This window comes from Lissotriton vulgaris, chromosome 11, assembly GCF_964263255.1.
Source record: "Lissotriton vulgaris chromosome 11, aLisVul1.2, whole genome shotgun sequence".
NCBI classification, from domain to species: Eukaryota; Metazoa; Chordata; class Amphibia; order Caudata; family Salamandridae; genus Lissotriton; species Lissotriton vulgaris.
Window position 1 is genome coordinate 8,844,098 of NC_141699.1, and position 22,044 is coordinate 8,866,141.

The 22,044-nt window shown below is 46.1% G+C and overlaps 1 protein-coding gene across 2 annotated transcripts; it reads right to left on the reverse strand.

Moving 5' to 3' along the window:
* Positions 1 to 713: 713 nt before the first annotated feature.
* Positions 714 to 21,742, reverse strand: MRPL40 (mitochondrial ribosomal protein L40). Of its 2 annotated transcripts, none has more exons than XM_086942646.1 (4): positions 21,529 to 21,742; positions 7,436 to 7,519; positions 2,990 to 3,145; positions 714 to 1,743 (listed from the first exon to the last, which is right to left on the reverse strand). In XM_086942646.1, exons 1-4 carry the CDS (start codon positions 21,573 to 21,575, stop codon positions 1,434 to 1,436), a joined length of 597 nt encoding a protein of 198 aa, XP_086798772.1. In that variant the 5' UTR covers positions 21,576 to 21,742; the 3' UTR covers positions 714 to 1,433. The 2 variants fall into 2 exon arrangements, with proteins under 2 accessions (XP_086798772.1, XP_086798773.1); XM_086942647.1 differs by lacking the exon at positions 21,529 to 21,742 and adding an exon at positions 21,400 to 21,482.
* Between the last annotated feature and the right edge of the window lie 302 nt (positions 21,743 to 22,044).

Here is a 22,044-nt window from a genome sequence, read left to right on the forward strand (position 1 = left end):
GGATTTCCGGACACATGTTTTATGAAAGCCTGTAGAAGGTGGCTTGGACCACTCATTGCCACCGAAACGCGTTGCCTTTGGTCATTTTTATCTATTTGTTATTTTTTTATGTTATGTTATTCTATATGTTTGTATGCATATAATATGCCCTTTAACTGTGATTTGGAAATTAATGCGGATTACATTTTTTACCTGCGAGAAACATATTTATTTAAAGTGCTTCACAGCAATGAGAACATTTTGTTTAAATAGATTGCATTTACTATGTGAATGTGTAACTTAATGCTTTGTACTGACATTTTTTATATACACAAAATACTGTTTTAGATTGAGCAGCTATTTAGCAAATAAAGCATTTTTATACTGTCCCTTGGCGAGTGCTATGATTTCTACATGAGATAGGTGTGAGAGAAAAGTGAGTATTCTGGTATGCTATTGACGAGTCCCAAAAGGAATTTTCTTTGACTTGGTGACATCTGTAGGCGCTACATACATACCATTGATAAAACAAACTGTGGATAAAATAAACAGATTTGTTCATTCTGCCCATGCCTCAGCAGTGGCATGAAACCTTCGTGAACCCCATTGAGCTTAAGTGCCTGTGGCTCAGCTGAACATCTGTTAGCGCGGAGTGTCGTTGCCACTATACTCCCATGGTATACACTTTTGCACAGTGAAGCAATAAAGAAAGCACCAATTATTGAAAATGAAGATTGTGCATTGTGAAATATTTAATAATTCCGTATTCTGTCCAGGGTGTGCTCGGTAGGAAAAGACAGGAAATATATTTCACAAATGTCATAGTTCACGTTTAAGGATTTTCAGTTCCTGAATGAATGAAAAGAACAGATGTGTCCTGATACCCACCGCGTGCTTCTCACTATATTCTATTTATTTTGGGAATGTTTTAATCTACAAAAGTATTTTAGCAATAACCCAAGCTTCGGCTGAAGGTGCCAGGACCGTTCCTGCTGGGTACTGGATAGAGAATCTCCTTTCGACAGGCTTCACGTGGTGTCACATTCAGGGTGTCACTTCGGAGACCGACCATGTTGCAACACCTACATGTATCTTTATGTCCAAAGTACCAGCCCAGCAAGTGCCAGGGCTTCTTCTGACTTTCCAGTTAATAGAATGAGTGAATGAAGAAACTTGTAGAGCACAACAAATATCCGGAGTCGTCTTGGCGCTATAAGACCAGGCACCCCAGTGTAAGAAGGTAGTAAGAAATAAATCATTCACTCTGACAACCCTTGAGAGTTGCACCAGTCTACTGATGTCATCACCAGAGTGAGTGGCAGCTGCGGGAGCCTCTGGTGTACCATTCAGAGTGACGTCATCACCTGAGACAGCATGAGCCCCTGGTTTTTATCATACACCGTGACGTCATCGCCAGTGCGTGGGAGGTGCAGGAGTACCAGACAGCTCCTCCCTCACTGAGTGTACACCTTGGTGACGTCATTGTACTTCCCTTCGGGCGCCTCGTAGTTGGGGATGGGCGGGGTGTGGCTGGGCCCCTCGCTCTCGAAGGGGAAGAGCCCCGAGTCTCTGCGCACCGCGGCCTGGTATAGCTCCTCGGACTCCAGGCGCAGCTCTTGCAGCGCTTTGGCCTGGGCCTCCATCAGGGAGGTGATGGCGGCCATCTCCAGCCTGTGCTCCTCCTGCTTGAACTGGGACCATCTCTTGAGCAGCACGGCGCGTCGGTCGCTCTCCTCGATGGACAGGGCGGCGGGGGCCCGGACCCTGAGGGAGAGAAGCACAGGAGAAGCATCAGATCAGTGACCCCCAAACCTGGGGGCAGCAGTAACACATCAAACTTCCAATGGAAAGGGGGCTTCTGGCAATCTGAACATGCCCACAGCTTCAGGATGCACAATCGTCAGTTTTAAAGTTGTGGACTCACTGAATGGACTCTCACCCCATTCGAATATCACTGTAACACATAAGCTTACTTTTTTCTTTTTTTAGACATGCTGGTTTAGAACCATTTTTCGATGACGTAAAAGTTAATCAGGGTCTGCAGTCTATTCACAGATAACACACTTTAGGGAGATCGGGCCAGATGTACGAAGTGCAAACTAGCGCCTTGCAAATTGCGACTCATTTGCAACTCGGAATTTGCGAGGCGCTATTTTGCATGTACAACTGTGTTTAACACCGTTTGGGTTACCCAATGGGGTTGCAAATTGCGAGGCTAATGAATATTAATGAGCCTCTCGCAATTTGCAAGCCCATTGGGAATTACAGGCCCTCCCAGGTATGGTGGCCTGCTGGGCTCAGCAGACCACCATGTCTGGGACTGCTTTTAAATAAAGCATTTTTTTTAAATGCAGCCCTTTTTCCTTAAAGGAAAACTGAATGCATTTAAAAAAAGAAAAAAAAATGTTTTCGTTTCATTGTTTTAAGGGCAGGTAGTGACCCCTGGGGACCCCTTCCAAATTGCGACTGCATTACCACCTTCTTAAAGAGGGTGGTCATTTGTGAGTGTTTTGTCCGCAAAACATTCATACATGGGGTTGCGGTCGCTATTAGGAAGGGAACGCCCTTTCCTAATAGGGCCTCTCAATTCCTAAATAGCGTACGCAAATAAATTGCGACTCGCTATTTAGGAATTGTACTTAGCCCTTCCACAATTTGCATGCGCAAACGGGTCGCAAACCCGTTTGTGCAGGCAAAATAGTGTCGTACATCTGGCCCATAATATTTTATTCGAAGGAGGCATAGTGCTCTCTCTGTCTATATCTATTAGAAGGCGCTTTCCTGTAGAAGGCACAGCCAATGGAAATATGAATCTAGACAGATGACATAAGTCTGCCAAAGTTAGCTCAGGAGATATATAGCTGGGCAAAGAACCATGCACTCTCAGAAGCCACAGATCATGTAAATATAAGATGTAAATAAAAAAGGGACCATGCAGTATTAAGAGTGTGGGACCTAAATAGGATATAAGCTGCCAATTGGAATCATAGACATCAAGGATCCAGCCTACTTTAGCTGAATCGTGTGCTGAGTGGGCGCTACGAAGTCCTCAATGGGGATTAGCTCCGGGGCCACGCGCTCCAACTTCTTCAACTTCTTCCGCAAGCGGTCTCGGGTTGCCAGGTCTCGTCTGGGGTCCACTCTCTTCTTTTTCTTGGGTTCAGCCCTGGAGGAAGAGATACATAATGAAACATTTATTCTCAATGGGACTTATACAGACAAAAGGACTCCTGCAAATGGTGCTTTCATGAAAGCCCAGTTGCTTGCAGACACTGCTCCTTCCAGAAAAATTTACATTTATCTTCTATTCCATTAACCAGAGTCCAAAGGTATTTCTCACCGGAGGATGCCTCTTATTTTATGTAACGTGCACTCCTTAGCTAAACACCCTTACAAAATCTGGGACGTGATTACCTCGCACTCTCCTGAGGTTTGCTATTTCACGGAAACTTGGCTGAATCCCGCTTATCATCCTACCGTAAATGTTGCTATCCCAGAAAACTATAAATTCATTCACCTAGATCGCATCGGGAAAGTAGGCGGCGGAATTTCCATTGCCTTCAAAAGCCACCTCAATATATCCTGGGTCTCCACTATGACAAACGAGAACCTAGAAATAGGCATTTTCAAGGTCTCCAAATCCCCCACGGAAAGCTGGTTGGGAGCACTAGTCTATCGTCCTCCGGGCCCAAAAACTGACTTTGTGGACACTTTAATTGATTACATAGCCATCCAAGTCCTTGCATCAAACAAATTCTTGATGTTGGGAGATTTTAATCTGCACTGCGAGCCCAACACAAATCAAGAGACTACTAATTTTCTAGGTGACCTGGAACAGTTAGGACTCTCACAAAGAGTAGTAGGCCCCACACACCAGGCAGGCCATACTCTGGACCTAATATTCTCAAATATTGAGCAGTTAAAATGCGATCCACCGTGGCCTCTTACATGGACCGACAAATACATGATTAAGTTTGCAATGACCAACTCTGCTCTGCAATCCTCAAAACAGTTGATGGTCAGAAAACCAACATTACGTAGACCCTGGCATAAGCTTACGACCTCGGCTTTTAATCCCTTTTTTCAGGCCGAGCAACTTACACAATCCCACGACCTAGAGGTATCAGACATGCTGTCATCCTTCAATAAAGCTCTTGAAAATTGCTTTGACAAAACCAGTTCCGACAAGCAAAAACCCCAGATCCACCCCTAGTCGAACGCTCCATGGTATTCGCTAGAGCTGCAACAGCAAAAATCCTCATGCAAACAATTAGAGAGACACTGGCGAGCCTCAAAGTGTTCTCAAAGTAGGCTAAAGTTTAAACTAGCCTTAAACAGCTATCACCGAAATTTAAAGACGGCCAGACGCCTATACATCCTGAACCAAATTGAGAATGCCAGTAACTCCTCTAAAACACTTTTTAGCATTGTCAGAGACTTCACATCGCCTGAAGTCTGTAAACAATCACCAGTGGAATCCCAGGAACTCTGTGATTCCCTATCCACTTTTTTCAGGAAAAAATCTCAATGATTTACTCAAACTCCCCTTCACCTGACAATTCCACCACTCCCACTTTGTCCAGCTTAAAAGGCCCTATTATCAGGCCAACTTGTTCCTTGGACAATTTTTCTCCAGCCACATTAGAAGAAGTGATTAAAGCACTAAATGTAGCCAAATCAGGTTCCCCTGCTGACCCGTGCCCCCCAAAAATAATGACTCTCCTATCCCAGTGCTGCGCACCTATTATCCAAAAAAATTTCAACCTCTCCATTCAATCAGGCTCTATCCCCAACTCCTGGAAGGAAGCGTTTGTCAGACCCATTCTAAGAAAAGCCCTGGCGAACCCACAGGAGCTCAGTAATTATCGTCCCATACCACTGCTCCCCCTGTTGGCCAAAATACTCGAAAGTATCATAAACAGACAATTAAGCAGCTATCTGGAAGCCAATGATATCCTGGACCCCTCGCAATCTGGGTTCCGCCCAGGCTTTAGCACAGAAACTGCCCTCCTTGCTGTCACTGACTCCTTGAGGCTGGCCGAGGATGCGGGGGGATCGGCCATCTTGATCCTCCTTGACCTCTCTGCGGTTTTTGATACCGTTTCCCACTCCCGGCTCGCGGAGAGATTAATGTCTTATGGCATTCATGGCCAAGCCCTTAAATGGCAAAAAAACTTCCTAACAGACAGAGCCCAGACAGTTATCCTGGGCCCGTTTCACTTAGATAAAACAACTTTGGACAAAGGTGTCCCACAAGGCTCCTGCCTCAGCCCTACCCTCTAACATTTATATGGCCCCATTGGCTGAGGCAGTAGAAGCACTGGGTTTTGAAATGGTCTCCTATGCCGATGACACCCAGCTGCTGTTCACCATCCGCCCGAACCCAGAGCCAGACAGGCTCCGTTTTACTAAAGGAATACTTGCAATATCAAACTGGATGACTGACAACTTTCTCCAGTTAAATTCGGGTAAAACGGGGGTAATACTGCTGGGGAAGGCCGCAAACATCTGGAACAAGGAATGGTGGCCGCCACAACTGGGTGCCCCTCCTGTCTCAAAACAGCATGTGAAGAATCTGGGGGTGAAGCTAGACCGCTCACTGACTATGCGGGATCATGTAGCAGCTACTACTGGCTCCTGCTATTACAGTCTCCGCCTACTCCGGAAAATCTTCCCATATATCCCTACTGACCACCGTAGAACACTGATTCAAGCGATGGTGATCAGCCGCCTGGATTATGGAAATGCCCTCCTAGCCGAGGTTGGGACTACACTCCTAAATAAACTCCAAGTCATCCAAAACACTGCTGCAAGAATGATCCTAAACATGCCTGCTGGTTCACCGTTACTGCCCCTGTTAAAAACTCTGCATTGGCTGCCGGTAAAAAAATGCTCCATTTTTAAAATCGGCTGCCTGTCCTTTAACGCTCTAAACGGTCGAAGCCCCAAATATCTACAAAAAAAAACTAAAGAGATATACCCCAGGTCGCCTGCTGAGATCGGGTACGGCAAGACTGCTAGAGATCCCACGCATTCGCCTTAAGCGAGCGGGCGGGATGGCTTTTTCCTACCTTGCCCCGAAATATTGGAACAGTCTCCCCAAATTCCTCAGGGAACTCCCACTGTACACATCATTTAGGAAGCACCTAAAAACCTTTTTGTATTAAACGCCTCTCAGCTCATCGGATGTCCAACTATGTGCGTCTCTAGGCAGCGCCGAGATGCCCCAGGGTGATTTGAGCGCTATACAAGAGCAGCTAACATAACATAACATAACATAACAAGGCTCACAGCTGCAGACTATTCCAAGCCTGGTAAACACTGCACTGTGGCCCAACAGAGGCAGAAGCAAAAGGGGAGTCAAATATATATTCTTTAAAAAACGTTTTATTGCACTAAAATGAAGAGAAATGGTCAGGAGTGAGAGGAGCTGCCATAAAGGGGGACAATTATGGGGTACACAGTAGTGGTAGCAAATGCAAGAGGTGAGGGAGGAAGTGGCACCCAGTTCTTATTCCAGCTGCTAGAGGGAACCAAAGACACAGTAAAGGTAAAATCAGAAAAGGCAACACAAGCTAGGGTTTGGTGCTCATCCACAGGTGTTGTGTTCTGGCATGGGTGGGATCCGAAAGTGAAAGTCCTGGGTAGAACAGAGAGGGTCAGCTGAAGGGATAGCACAATAAGTTAAGATAACATTGAGGCACATGATAGGGCTACCCTGCCTTTAGCAAATATCACTGCATAAAATTATACCTCCCTTCTGAACTCACTATCCTTTTGGAACAAATAGGGCAAGTTTAGAGGCCTCATGTACCAGTGTGAGCTCTTTTCTCTGTGTGGTACTGACATCATGGGGTGTGTGCGTCTCCGTCTTCAAAAGAATAAATATTGCAAGTGTTGGAGGCGGGAGATAGTGAGAATATCAAATGGGGCCAAAACATCAAGGCCTAACTATTGAGAAGCAGAATATTATGAAGGTCAGAACATATAGGTTTAATACACTTATACTCACACTTTCCAAATTCCAGAACAATGTCCTTGGTGGCTTATTTACTTCACCCATAATATTAGCTATCATAACTGACGTCACTCACTTTATTTACATTAACATACATTCTAAAGCATTTCCTATCACAGAATCAACGGATCAATATATGTTATAGGACCGAATACAGACCGTTTTCCTAACCCTCTGTTGTTTATAGGTGTGTGGTAAATAGGCAGGAACCCACAGTCATGTATGTGTATATACATTCACCTAAACCTGCTACACCAATCATCAAGAAAAGGATGACATGTTTTGGATTCAAAGTTGTTCGAACAAAATCATCTTCATTGGGGAGATGGGGCACTGTATGTGCCCCAGAATACCTTTTGATTATCAAGTTCATGTTATTTACATAGATAAGTTAAGGAGCATGTCATTTCACCAGTTACTACCAAGTCAGCAATTTACCTCATGGGAAGAGACGTCCTGAGAGTTAGCACTGAAGCCTGCCAGTGGCTCGCGCGCGTCTGCAGAGGCCATGTTCTATGGGAACTAAAAGTGACACAAAATACGAGGTCAGTTCAACAGCAAGCATGCAGAGAACACTGTGTATCTTCTTCAACAAACTCATGAAGCCATGTTATCTACAATAGAAGGTTTGGGTCCTTGAGACCATTTAATCTGATACTGGTCAGCGCCGCTCGCTGTGGAGGAAAACAATTACTGGACCCTGACCCTAACAAATACAGGATGTACCATTCTAGCTTAATTGCAGGGTATACCATTCTAGCTTAATTGCAGGATATACCACTCCAGCTTAATTGCAAAATATACCACCTAGATTAATTGCAGGATACACCACTTTAGCTTAAGTGCAGCAAATACCTCTCTAGTTTAATAGCAAAATATACCACAATAGCTTCATTGCAGGATATAAAGTTCTAGCTTAATTGCAGGATGTAGCAGGTTAATTAAAGGATATACCACTCTAGCTTGACTGCACCATATACCACTCTAGCTTAATTGCAGCGTGTACCATTTTGGCTTAATTGCAGCATATATATCACTAGCTGAATTGCAGGATATACCACCCTAGCTTAACTGCAGCATATACTACCCTAGCTTAATTGCACCGTATACCACTTTGGCTTAATTGCAGCATATATCACTCTAGCTGAATTGCAGGATATACCACTCTAGCTTAACTGGAGGATATAGCAGGATATACAACCCTAGGGTGATTGCAACTACATTGCAGGATATACCACTCTAGCCTGATTGCTGCACATACCACCCTAGCTTAGCTGCAGGATATATTACCCTAGCTTACATGGAGGATATACCACTCTAGTTTAATTGGAGGATATACCACTCTAGTTTAATTGGAGGATATACCACTCTAGTTTAATTGGAAGATATACCACTCTAGCTTAATTGGAAGATATATCACTCTAGTTTAATTGGAGGATATACCACTCTAGCTTAATTGGAGGATATACCACTCTAGCTTAATTGGAGGATATACCACTCTAGTTTAATTGAAGGATATACCACTCTAGTTTAATTGGAGGATATAGCAGGATATACCACCATATGGTGATTGCAGCATAATCCACTCTAGCTTAATTACAGAATATACAACTCTAGCTTAATTGCAGGGTAGGCCACTCTTGCTTAATTGCAGGATATACCATTCTAGCTTAATTGCAGGATATACTACTCTAGCTTAATTGCAGGATATACCATTCTAGATTAATTAAAGGGTATACCATTCTAGCTTAATTGCAGGTTGTACCATTCTAGCTTACTTGCATGATATAATACCATTCTAGCTTAATTGCAGGGTAGGCCACTATTGCTTAATTGCAGGATATACCACTCTGGCCTAATTACAGGGTATACCACTCCAGCTTAATTGCAGGGTATACCACTCCAGCTTAATTGCAGGGTATACCACTCCAGCTTAATTGCAGGGTAGGCCACTCTTGCTTAATTGCAGGATATACCACTCTAGCTTAATTGCAGGATATACCACTCTAGCTTAATTGCAGGGTAGGCCACTCTTGCTTAATTGCAGGATATACCATTCTAGCTTAATAGCAGGATATACCACTCTAGATTATTTGCAGGACATACTACCCTAACTTAATTGCAGGGTATACCACTCTAGCTTAATTGCAGGGTAGGCCACTCTTGCTTAATTGCAGGATATACCACTCTAGCTTAATTGCAGGGTATACCACTCTAGCTTAATTGCAGGATATACCACTCTAGCTTAATTACAGAATATACAACTCTAGCCTAATTGCAGGGTAGGCCACTCTTGCTTAATTTCAGGATATACCATTCTAGCTTAATTGCAGGATATACCACTCTAGTTTAATTGCAGGGTAGGCCACTCTTGCTTAATTGCAGGATATACCATTCTAGCTTAATTGCAGGATATACAACTCTAGCTTAATTACAGAATATACAACTCTAGCTTAATTGCAGGGTAGGCTACCCTTGCTTAATTGCAGGATATACCATTCTAGCTTAGTTGCAGGATACATCATTCTAGCTTAATTGCAGGGTATACCACTCTAGCTTAATTGCAGGATATACCATTCTAGCTTAATTGCAGGATAGGCTACTCTTGCTTAATTGCAGGATATACCATTCTAGCTTAGTTGCAGGATATAGCTTAATTGCAGGTTATACCATTCTAGCTTAATTGCAGGATATACCATTCTAGCTTAATTTCAAGCTATACCACTCTAGCTTAATTGCAGGGTATACCACTCTAGATTATTTGCAGGACATACTACCCAAACTTAATTGCAGGGTAGGCCACTCTAGCTTAATTGCAGGATATACCACTCTAGCTTAATTGCAGGATATACCATTCTAGCTTAATTGCAGGATATACCATTGTAGCTTAGTTGCAGGATATAGCTTAATTGCAGGTTATACCATTCTAGCTTAATTGCAGGATATACCATTCTAGCTTAATTTCAAGCTATACCACTCTAGCTTAATTGCAGGGTATACCACTCTAGATTATTTGCAGGACATACTACCCAAACTTAATTGCAGGGTAGGCCACTCTTGCTTAATTGCAGGATATACCACTCCAGCTTAATTGCAGGGTAGGCCACTCTTGCTTAATTGCAAAATATACCACCTAGATTAATTGCAGGGTATACCACTCCAGCTTAATTGCAGGGTATACCACTCCAGCTTAATTGCAGGGTATACCACTCCAGCTTAATTGCAGGGTATACCACTCCAGCTTAATTGCAAAATATACCACCTAGATTAATTGCAGGGTATACCACTCCAGCTTAATTGCAGGGTATACCACTCCAGCTTAATTGCAGGGTATACCACTCCAGCTTAATTGCAGGGTAGGCCACTCTTGCTTAATTGCAAAATATACCACCTAGACTAATTGCAGGGTATACCACTCTGGCTTAACTGGAGGATATAGCAAAGTATACCACCCTGGGGTGATTGCAACATTTTCCACTCTAGCTTGCAGCATATAACACTGTAACTTAATTGCAGGATATACTACCATAGTTTAATTGCAGAGGCCGGGTCAATGAATACTGGTGCTCTTTCAGGAGGCTTAATGTGTGCTTATGGCACAAAATCCTGAAATATGTTGTAGTATGTATTTGGTATCTGTATAGCACGAATTAAGCCAGAAGGCAGGAGAGCGCAGTGAAATCAAAGGAAGAGATACAGCCAACGAGTGATAGGAGAGGTAGCTGGGTTCAGACGTGGACGGTTATGTTACTGCATAGTGCTGTAGTGTCCTTTAAAATGTTGCGGCTTTTTTCGCAATTGGAGCAGGGTTGAGTAGTTCTGGTGGATAACAGAGATGTTCTTTAAGATCCTGGCTGCATAGATGGTGGCAGATCAATAAACAATTTTTAAAAAGCCAGCAAGAACATTACATACACAATCTCTATTACCAAGGTGAAGTGTTAGACCAGGGTCTGCAAAGTTACAAGAATAGGTAGCGCAGGCCCTGAGATAGTTCAGCTGGGTAACCACCCATTGCTAAGACGTGTTTAAACTGCAGGCTACATGTTATTATCCACAGCAGCCTATTCAATATCCTTAGAGGAATAAAATAACCAACTTGACTGACACAAATATTACATATATATTTTTCTTTTCACAACTTGGAAGATGCTTGGCTCCACCTCTAAGTGTTGTACACATTTACGACAAAGTATGTTTCATTTTCATATTTTGACACCTCCCTTTGGATATCTTTTTAGTCTTCGACTGCTGTTTTATGTTCCAAAAGGTATCATTCTTATTCTATTGGATAATAATATCGTACAAGTGGATCATGGAGGCTGAAACGCTTCACGAGGCCTAGCAGCTCTGCCCATTTCTGAAACACTGTAGACTCTCCAGGTCTCCACATTTGGCTTTTCGCTTACATCAAGAGTACTTCCATGTGTCTCTCGGGTCTTTAACCTTCTGCATTATATAATCTTTCTGACTGGAGCAGCAATGAGTACACATGTAGAGTGTACCTGTTGCACCATGGTAATGTGGCGTCTATTTGTTTTAGTGAATGTCTGAAAAAGGCCTTTCTTGGCAGAAAACATGTTGAAGTCAGGCATTTGCAGTAATAGCCTGTGTGTATATAGATCACTGTATGCTTCATTAGTAGTTAATCTAGTTTTAAGCTTCTCGTGTCCCACTAAAAGCATGTATAGCATGTGGCACTTGGTGGTTACAAGGATATGTAAACACAGGCTAATTAAAAAGGTTTGAGTGCAGAGTAAAAGAACAAGTGCAGCTTTTCTCCTACTCAACCAGAGGTTATGGGGGTATATTTTTCTTTCTTCCTTGCACTGGGGTATGCTACACCACTGGCCTCCATTCCTTTCACAGTGTCAACTGATGTGCATATGTCCAGTTCTGCTTCGCCAAAGACACAAATAATGTATGTAAAAGCCACCGAAGTCATCTGCGGTGTACCACAAGGATCATCACTCAGTCCAACCCTCTTCAACGTTTACATGAGTCCACTCGCTTCCATCGCGCGTCTACACAACCTTAACATCATCTCCTACGCTGACGACACCCAGCTGATCCTTTCCCTCACCAAAGACCCCAACACCGCCAAAACCAATCTTCACGAAGGCATGAAAGAAGTAGCTGTATGGATGAAAAACAGCCGCCTAAAGCTTAACTCGGACAAGACGGAAGTGCTCATCCTAGGATCATCCCCCTCTGCCTGGGACGACTCATGGTGGCCTTCGGATCTGGGCTCAGCACCCATACCCACAGACCACGCACGTAACCTTGGCTTTATCCTAGACTCCTCACTCTCGATGACCAAACAAGTCAACGCCGTCTCAGCCTCCTGCTTCAACGTACTTCGTATGCTCAAAAAAATCTTCCACTGGATCCCCGCCGAGACTAGAAAGACTGTCACCCACGCACTAGTCACTAGTCGACTAGACTACGGAAACACCCTATATGCCGGAATTACAGCCAAATCACAGAAAACACTCCAACGCATCCAAAACGCATCAGCGAGACTCATTTTAGACATCCCTCGCCAAGATCACATTTCCAGTCACCTGAAAGACCTCCACTGGCTTCCCGTCAACAAGAGAATAACATTCCGTCTCCTCACCGACGCACACAAGGCCCTCCACAAACTAGGGCCCGAATGCCTCAACACTCGACTATCCTTCTACACACCCAGCCGCCAACTAAGATCCTCCAATCAAGGCCTCGCCGCAGTTCCACGTATCCAAAGATCCACCATGGGAGGTAGATCCTTCTCCTACTTAGCGGCCAAGACCTGGAACTCACTCCCCACTCACCTCCGCCTTACACAGAACCACATCTCCTTCAGAAAAGAACTTAAAACCTGGCTATTCGATAAATAATGAACCCCCTCCGCAAGCGCCTTGAGACCCTCTGGGTGAGTAGTGCGCTATATAAATTCCTGAACTTGAACTTGAACTTATGGCTAAATGCATGAGATAAAACATTTTTTTAAATAAAAAAAAGAATATTGCATATTGCTCGGGTCGCGAAACCAATAGACCAATAATGCCCGTCCTGACTCTGCCATATACAGTGTTGTCCGTTGCCTTTGTCATGTGGTGAGAACATCTCTGGTCTGCTCTGCAGTCACCGTACTTTCCATAGGGGCATATCAGTAATGCCACCAAGGGAGCTAATCATCAGATGAGCATCCTAAGGAAACTTAAAAATTTCCTCCGGCAGACTGACTTAAAAATGGTGGTACAAACCCTAGTGCTACCAAGATTGGACTATGAAAGAAGCTCCAATCTATGCAGACTTCCCAAAAACAAGCTGGCCACGCTGATGGCATCTCTTAACACTGCGGCCAGACTGGTATCTGGGACAAAAAGAAATAACCACATTTCTCCGACTTTGAAAGATCTGAACTGGCTACCCTACGAGGCAAGAATACAACTAAAGATCGCTTGCATGACTCCTAAAGCCCTGCATAGCAATACCCCCAGTTACTTAGCACAAAAGCTAGAGCGGTCGGGAGGATGCAGACAATCGTGAAGTGCGAGTTCACTACTACTGAAACCACAATCCTTCCACAAAAAGAGAACCAGTTGCAGAGCATTCTCAGGTATGGTACCATAGATTTGGAACTCCTTACCTCCAGATGTACGCAGAATCTCTTCCTTTACCTCCTTCAAAAAAAGAAGTAAAAATGCTTCTAATGAACAAATTCACATCCTAAGACTTTAACTCATACGTGACCATTAGCCACATATGTTATCCTATATACTACGGTCTACCTTTTTTGTATTGACTGTTGAATATTGAATGTATGTATATTACCCTAATCATCTAATATTTCAAAGCAGTGTAATGTAAAGCGCTCTGATATCATTTTGGGTCATGTTTGCGCTATATAAAACTTTATAAATAAAAATATTTTGCTATTTTCTCCTCTGCAAGCTCTTGTTTCACAGCACCCCATGTCCATCTTGACTCCACGCTCCCCATGCTATGTCTTGCCTTACTTACTAGATCTGCTCCACTAAAGCATGGCTAGACCATCCTGTTCTCGTTTCGCCCCGCCTGCTCTTTCATCTCTTTCTCATTCCTAACCGGCCTATTTTCGCCCATCATCTACTGAAACATTTCGACCTTGCCTGCTGCCCTCTCCCAGTGGCCTGTTTTGGCCCCATTCTGCACTTGAGTTACCGGACTTCCAACCCTAGATGGCCCTAACCCTGCCCTTGTCCAGTCTGCACCCCAAACCGGCCATGCCCCCCACCCCCCAACTTCTGCCCTTGCCTTGCATGTATATGCTCAAGCCTTGTTTAGCCCTGTACCATGTCCTTTCTGGCCACCTCGATCTCCCTCCACGAGAAGTGCTGCACCCAGGGCCGCACCTGCAGGGCAGCCCATGGCTGGTGCTGCTATGTCTCCTGGGGGGCTGCTGAGAAAGTACCAGTAAGGCCCTGCTTCCCCATCAGCACCCTGATCCGCTTCCCCTCCGACTCACCACACCCGGGATTTGAGCCCCCCCTATATACCCGGAGACTACTCAGATCCTCTTCAGCTCATCACATCTGTTAAATGTCCCCAAGATCCGCAGAGTCCCATGGAGTGGCCGTTCAGTGCCTTTTCTAGCCCCTAAATCTGGAATACTTAACCCGTAGAGGAATAGTACACTTTCCCCTTCACACTTTTACTCTACCTGCCATTACCCCGCAGTTTTTACACCGCAACATCTTTTACAACACAGGGCTTTACACCGTAAACTATTACAACGCATTCCCCATTAAAACGCAATTTGCTTTTCTAACTCCACCATGGCGTTACTTTGGGGAATGCGTTGTAATAGTTTGCAGTGTAAAGCCCTGCGCTGTAAAAGATTTTGTGGTGTAAAAACTGTGGGGTAATGACACTGCGGAATAACACATGCGGGGCAAGGAATGTTTCCCCCTTAGAGTTACCTTACTGGAGCATGAACTTCCCTTCCGAAAAAGCTTTGAAGACTTGGTTGTCTAGGAACTAACTCTACCGCACATTGATTTGATGAGTTGCGATGTCGGCTTCAGCGCTAGGAGGCCTTCGGGTAGCCAGGCGCTATATATGTAAAACTCCAGACTGGACTAGAGCAGACCAGCGGCCAGCAGCACGGTGCAGCCCCATTAGCATTAAAGCCCTGCCACCTCTCCCTGATCCAGGTACTCTCACCAGACCATGGGATCAGTCTAGCCACATTGGCCTGCCTGCAGCCAGCAGTATGCACAGCCCTTGTAGCATTACTGCCCTGCCACCCGCCCCACATTCTGACTCAAGTGTTCTCAGCATACACCGCATACACAAAGCAGCGCCCTTCCAGAACCGTGATGGAAGCCCAGGCACCTGCTATGCCCTTCTACATCCCGTCCTGCCTTCCTTCCCTTCAGACTGGCACAGCCTGGTCTCCTGCTCCACCCAGGCTCCTGTAACCTCAGCACCAGCCCTGCCTGCTCCAGGACCTCTCACCAGACCCTGGACCCCTGTAGCAGCTCCCCCCCCTTCAGCCAATAGCCCAACACAGCTCTGCTGCCACCACACAGAGCTTGGCTGTGCCCTTCAGCCACCCCTCCTGTAACCCTGCTTGCCCCATGTCTCCCACCAGACCCTGGACCTCTGTAGCAACGCCCCTACCTCCCTGCGACCAGCAGCATGGCACTGCCCTGTCTCCAGCCGGCCCAGGCTCCCCTAACCTCAGCACCCAGTCCTGGCAAAGCTCTGCCCCAGGTCTCTCACCAGACCCTGGACCCCTGAAGCAGCCCCCCCCCCCCTCACCCCTCCCCTTCAGCCAATAGCACAACAAGGCTCTGCTGCAGCCCCACAGAGCTTGGCTGTGCCCTTCAGCCACCCATTCTCTACCCCTGCTTGACCCAGTCCTCTCACCAGACCCTGGCCCCTGCAGCAGCCCCCCCTTCAGGCAATAGCACAACACAGATCTGCTGTACCCTCACAGAGCTCGGCTGTGCCCTTCAGCCACCCCTGCTTCCCCAGGTTTCTCACCAGGCCCTGGATCCATGCATTAACGCCCTCCCCCCGCAGACAGCAGCATGGCACTGCCCAGGCTCCTGATACCTCAGCACCAACCCAGCCTCCCCTTTATTTTTATTTTATTTTATTTATTTTAAAGGATTTATATAGCGCTGGCTAGACCCGGAGGTATCAGAGCGCTTTACACGAGTATCAGACCATAATTGCAGGTTACATCGTTACAAAGGTTACACAGTTATTAGAGCCTGGCTACATAGTGACAAGTAAGGTCGCGACAAACCAAAAGGACATATACGTAAGGGAAAAAGCAGGCCAGGGGAGAGATTCAGGGGAGGTTGAGGTAAGAGCAGGGGAAGTAGGCAGAGAATGCAGGAGGGAAAGAGGAGGGGAGGGTGAGAAACACAGCATGGAAGGGGGAAGGGGGCGTAGACACACACCGGTAGACGAGTCAGAGCTGCGTCCAAAGTCCAGTAAGCTGTGATCCCAGGGGGAGTGGTATCATTTGCCCATCTCTGTTGCGAGAGGCTCCCTAAATGCAGTGGACTCTCTCAGAGGGGTCTCTCAGACTCCAAGGCCTACATACTGGATCCTTCCCCAAAAAGGGGAGTGGGAGTGCTTTGGCAAGGGATGCCATACCATACCTCAACTGTGAGTGGCTCCCTAGGCGCTATGGATTCTCTCAGCGGGTTCGCTGAGACTCCAGAGAGTAAATATTGGATTCTTCCCCAACAAGGGGGGGGGAAGGAGTGCTTAGTCAAAAGGCACAAAAGGACAGGGGGCTAGGCGGTGTAGCGGGCAAGGGGAAAGATTCGGGTGAGAGGGAATAGGAGCAAAGGAAGTAAGACAAAGAAAGAAAGTGCTAAGTGTGAACAGATAGATCGATAAGATACAAGGAAAAAGGAGAGTTACAGAAATATGATGGGGGGGGGGGGGGGGGGCGAGACAGGGATACGAGGAGAAAAAGTCCGGTTGGGTAGGTGACGGTCAGGGCATGAACCTGTAGTGTAGTTCCTATATTCCCAATAGGCTCTGCGCATTGGAATAACATAAACAGCAGTGTAAACGTAGGACTGAGGTCATCTAGTTCTCTACTGACTATGTTAGACTTAATTAGTTTTGCCAGCTAGCTCAGAGGTCACTAGAAACTTTCTCGAATGAATAGGGAGGGGTTAACTTCCCTGATTTCGACAAGAAGGGATTAGCTTCTGACAACCATATAACATGACAACTTTGGTCCCCCAGAATAAGGAGTATATCTCCAGAGTTGTGTGAAAACAATAGACAGCTATTTCACTCAGTCAATCATGCATGCTTAATTTCACCAGAGTGCAGAGAAAGAGAGAGACGGGCGTTTTCAATAAAAGGTGTTATTTTATTGAGCAGTCTTCTTTCTCATGCAAGAGAAATGAATTGCCACAATTGCAATACTTATCATTAAGTAAAGTGCGTACAGTAAAAGAAATATGAAATAATACTGTAAAAGCATTGATATGGTTTCTTAGCCATATGCTACTTGAAAACTGATAAAATATTTACATACATAAAAACATTGACTAACGAACTCAACTGGTGCTTCTAAGATACGCCTACCCCGTTGTACCTGACCTAAGCTGAATACGTGGGAAGGAGTAAGTAAGTTGCAGTTTTAAGTTAAGTTGGGTTTTTGCCAAGAATCTGAATCAAGAATTCTCTTTACGGTTTTAATCAGCTCCGTACCTTGGTTATAGAATGAAGGAGGTCTTGTATCTCTTTCTCAGGACTCGATCTCCCAGTTACCCGCAAGGGTGACTGGAAACATCGGAGCTGGATTTCTCGGCGTGAGAAAAGGCAGCTTCTTTCCCGGTGTGTCAAAGGGGAGGGACGGCTTCCTTCGGCTCTCGCATCATCTGGCCTTCGGATAAGTAGATAGCCGCTCTGCTCCACACCACCATGTGTTGCTTAAGGCAAGTGTTGGTATATTTATACACTGAAGGTGCTGTGTTTGACGTAAGGTTGGACATAAGACGTCAATACAAGATGTCACTAAGCAGACCCCCCAGGATATAGCGGCATGGATTAGCAAATTTTGCGGCACAAAAATTGAAATTTTGCGGCACAAATATGAAAATTTAGCGGCAATTTTGCGGCATTTTATGTGGCCATTTTTCCTACAACAAACACAGATATCTTAGTTTTTTTAGTTACTTAACAACATGAAGCTATGTATATTTGGTTTCTTTACAATGTAGACACTTTGGGGCAGATTTACAAGCCCCTTGCGCTGCTTTTACGCCGCCGTTGCGTCACATTTGTGACGCAGCGGCGGCGCAAAAGATGCACCATGGTGCAGGGTATTTACTATGTGACGCATCTCCCAGATGCGTCACGTTGCAAAGCCTTGCGCCAGAAGAGGCGTACCATTGCAGGTCAGTTTGTGTCTTGCAATAGCCTTAGAGCTTGGTGCCACTGTACCTGCTGCACTAATGATGGCTATACCCATCGCCCCTTTTATTAGTAAGCACGTTAAATAGTACAGTGTATTTTGAACATGATCTGATATCCCACCGGATGCCCGTTCGACAGACCTAAACACTAGAGAAAGAGCAGTCAAAACCGCCAAGTGGTCACTTGTTAAACAGTAGCGAACTGCATGTTGGTACTTGTAGTTTTGTTGCAAATGTCAGCCTGCAAATCGTCTCAGATTTAAAAGCGGGGACTGATTGAAGTTGACACCCATGACATGGGGCCACTTGACGCCCGCGTTAAATTTCTCGCCTCTAGGATTTTTCCCATGGCTCACTCCCAGGGGGAAATGGTCTGCAATAGGTGAGCTCAACCCTCTGACTTCATCCCTTGTCCAGCGCGCCTCTGCAGATACCCCGTCCCGTGTGCGCCTCAGCTCTCTCGGCTGAGTGGTTCTGTCTGTTTATCTCGAGGGACAGACATCTCTGCACGGCGCCCGTCTCCAAGCCAGCGAATAGGGTGACCAACTGGCATTGGTGCAAATTCAGGACGGTGAGTGTAAAAATTCAGGACAAAGGGTCAAAATTCAGGACACAAATTCAGGACAGGAGCTCAAAATTCAGGACAAAACTTCAGGACAATAGGTACGTTTTACAGACACATCAGAGGTCGCGCAATAGTATATAAGTAAGCCCAGCCATTTCCAAACATATTCAACCATTTGCAAACCTATCCATCATGTATCCTTCCATCTATCATTTCACTCATCCATCCCTTCATCCATCCCCTCATCCATCCTTTCACTCATCTCCATTATCCATCCACCCTTTCACCCTATCCATCTGTACACTTATCCATCCACTCTTCATCCCATCCATCCATTCACTCATCCATTCAGCCATTTACCCTTTCACCAATCCAGCCATCCTTTCACTTACTAATCCTTCCACCCATCCACTATTTTAGTCATCCATCCATCCTCCCTTTCTCTCTCCATCAACCCTTTCACTTAGCCATCCTTCCTTCCATCCATCCTTTCACCCACCCATCATCCATCCATCCATCCATCTGTCCTTCCCCTCACCATCTGTCCTTCCCCTCATCATCCATCCTTCCCCCCATCACCCATCCATCCTTCTCCTCATCCATCCATCCTTCCCCTCCATCCATCCTTCTCCTCATCCATCCATCCTTCCCCTCCATCCATCCATCCATCCATCCTTCTCCTCATCCATCCATCCTTCCCCTCCATCCATCCTTCACCTCATCCATCATCCTTCCCCTCGTCCATCTTTCCCCTCATCCATCATCCAGCTACCCTTCCATTTCTTAATTTTCTTAAATTATAGACTGCATGTTTGAAGAACCGAGGTTTGCTTTCAATTTAGTGACAGTAATTACGCTCTGTGAAGAGAACCACGTGCTGCCTCGGTGTAATCAGGGGTGTAATCTGGCCGAGTCTCGGATGTTTGGGGCCCTGGGTAGAAATGGAATGTGTGAGCCCCCCTCTAAATAGCAGAGACATGACACATTGCCTCGTACAGGAATTCACAGACGCAGAGCGCTTGCTGCCCCAGAGCTCGAGAGACAACCCTCCAACCTCACCTCTCCCTAGCCCCTCTTCCACCTGCTGGTGCGAGCTGCCCTCCTGGGACCCTGTGACCTCTGCGGCTGGCCCCTCTCGGGCTCTCCGTGGCTGGATAGCTGAACCTGTCTGCTCCTTAACAAGCACGTGCGAGGTGGGATCAATGGGGCGCAGGCTAGCCACTGAAAGGTGCTTTTATCTGATAATTAGCATCAACTTGGAGACAAATTGATTGTTGGCTCTGGGTAACAAGAGGGAAATGGCAGTCGCGGATTCCACCATCAGGCAGGGCTGTTTGCATGTGAATAGATGTCGCTGCTCCTGAACCTGCAGCCCCTCCCTCTCAGTCACCTTCGAAGCACCTCTTAACAGGTCATCAAGGGCTGGAGGTGTGAGGGTTGCAATCCCGCTGTGCCTCTCCAATGCTGCTGATAAAGCAGACCCCCAGGATATAGAGAAAAAAGCCGCGATTTCTACAAAAATGCCGATTTCGCTGGCATTTTTGTAAAAATCATGGCATTTTTTAAAAAGTGCCGATTTCGCGGCAAATCGCGAAATCGCGATATCCTGGAGGGTCTGAGTAAGAACGGGACGTTCTTTTAGTGCTCGCAGGAGTTCTATGACAAATGAAAACAAAGGCATGGGGAATTCCCAGGTTGCTGGAGGTTTGGTCTGTTGAAAGAACTCGTTGTGCTCTCTAGGAGTCTAAGGAAGTAGCCTTGCCGTATTTGGGCTGCATGGGCTATGACTAAATATGGGTATGATTCTTATGCCTTTATAAGGACATGATTTATTATAACCACATAAGGGCATAAATCTGGAATATTTAATTAGGGTCCTAGATACATTCACAACAAACCAAGGCCGATCTCCTCAATAGCTGAACAAAGCAGCTCCACCGGGCGTCAGACATAGTGCTCAGACTCCGCAGTCAGGATGGGGTTTAGGAGTACTCAGAGATTGTCAAATTGGCGGGGGGGGGGGGAGAGAAACCACTGTCCGAATTCACACAAGGGAAGCTGTAGATAACAAGTTCGTGTCAAAAAAGCTCTGTATTACAGACCAGAACCCACGTCAGCAGCCTATCTCTATACTGAAGTAAAACCACTCTTCAGAACATGTACTTCAGTAAGTGGCACAAACATCAAGGGGGGTGGTTTAATTGGGTCAGCCTCCTTTACAAGATGAGAGACATCAAGGGCTGTTCAGCAAATCTCCCCTCCCTGCCCCATGAGCTCTCAACGGACCCTGGACCACTGAAGCAGCCCCCCCTTTCAGCCAATAGCACAACACCGCTCTGCTGCAGCCCCACAGAGCTCGGCTGTGCCCTTCAGCTACCCCATCTCTATCCCTGCTTTCCCATGTCTCTCACCAGGCCCTGGATCCGTGCATCAACGCCCTCCCAGCGCCAGCAGCATGGCACTGCCCTGTCTCCAGCCTGCCCAGGCTCCTGTAACCTCAGCCCCAGCCCTGGCTCCCCTCCCTGCCCAGGAGCTCTCACCAGGCCTTGGATCCGTGCATCAACGCCCTCCCTGCAGCCAGCAGCATGGTGCAGCCCTGTCTCCTGTAACCTCAGCAGCACCAGCACCAGCAGTGCTCCCGTGTGTCACACTCTAAGAGCTCCGGCCGGAAACCGCTGCCGCCGCCTTCGTTCCGCTCGGCACTGGGAGGGAAACACGGAGGGCGGGGTCAGAGGGCCAGCCCTCATTGTTCCTCTGGTGGTGAGGCGGGGAGTACCACTGGAAGTCTAGACCAGCCTGGTGGGCACCGTGCAGAAACCGCAGACACACAGTGCTGTGCAGGCAGGAAGTGTGCCAGGACCCAGGCTGGGCTTGCACACTGTCCACATTACATATTCACCTCAGCTGCATCTGCAAAGCTTAACTACCGGCAGCCATGTGTTTTTTTTTTAATGTTTAATATTCTGACATTATCAGATAATACTGATGGAAAGTGTTTATTAAAATATTTTACAATTCAATAAAAATGTTTTCAGATTTTTTTTTGGGGGGGTGTT

Bases quoted from the DNA above. Each gene is read 5' to 3' on its own strand.
- MRPL40 (XM_086942646.1), bottom strand. From the start codon at position 21,575: ATGCTGCTGGCTGCAGGGAGGGCGTTGATGCACGGATCCAAGGCCTG. The intron at 7,520-21,528 runs GTGAGAGCTCCT...TGTCACTTTTAG, and splicing joins ATGCACGGATCCAAGGCCTG to TTCCCATAGAACATGGCCTC. The intron at 1,744-2,989 runs GTAGGCTGGATC...TCTCTCCCTCAG, and splicing joins CAGCACACGATTCAGCTAAA to GGTCCGGGCCCCCGCCGCCC.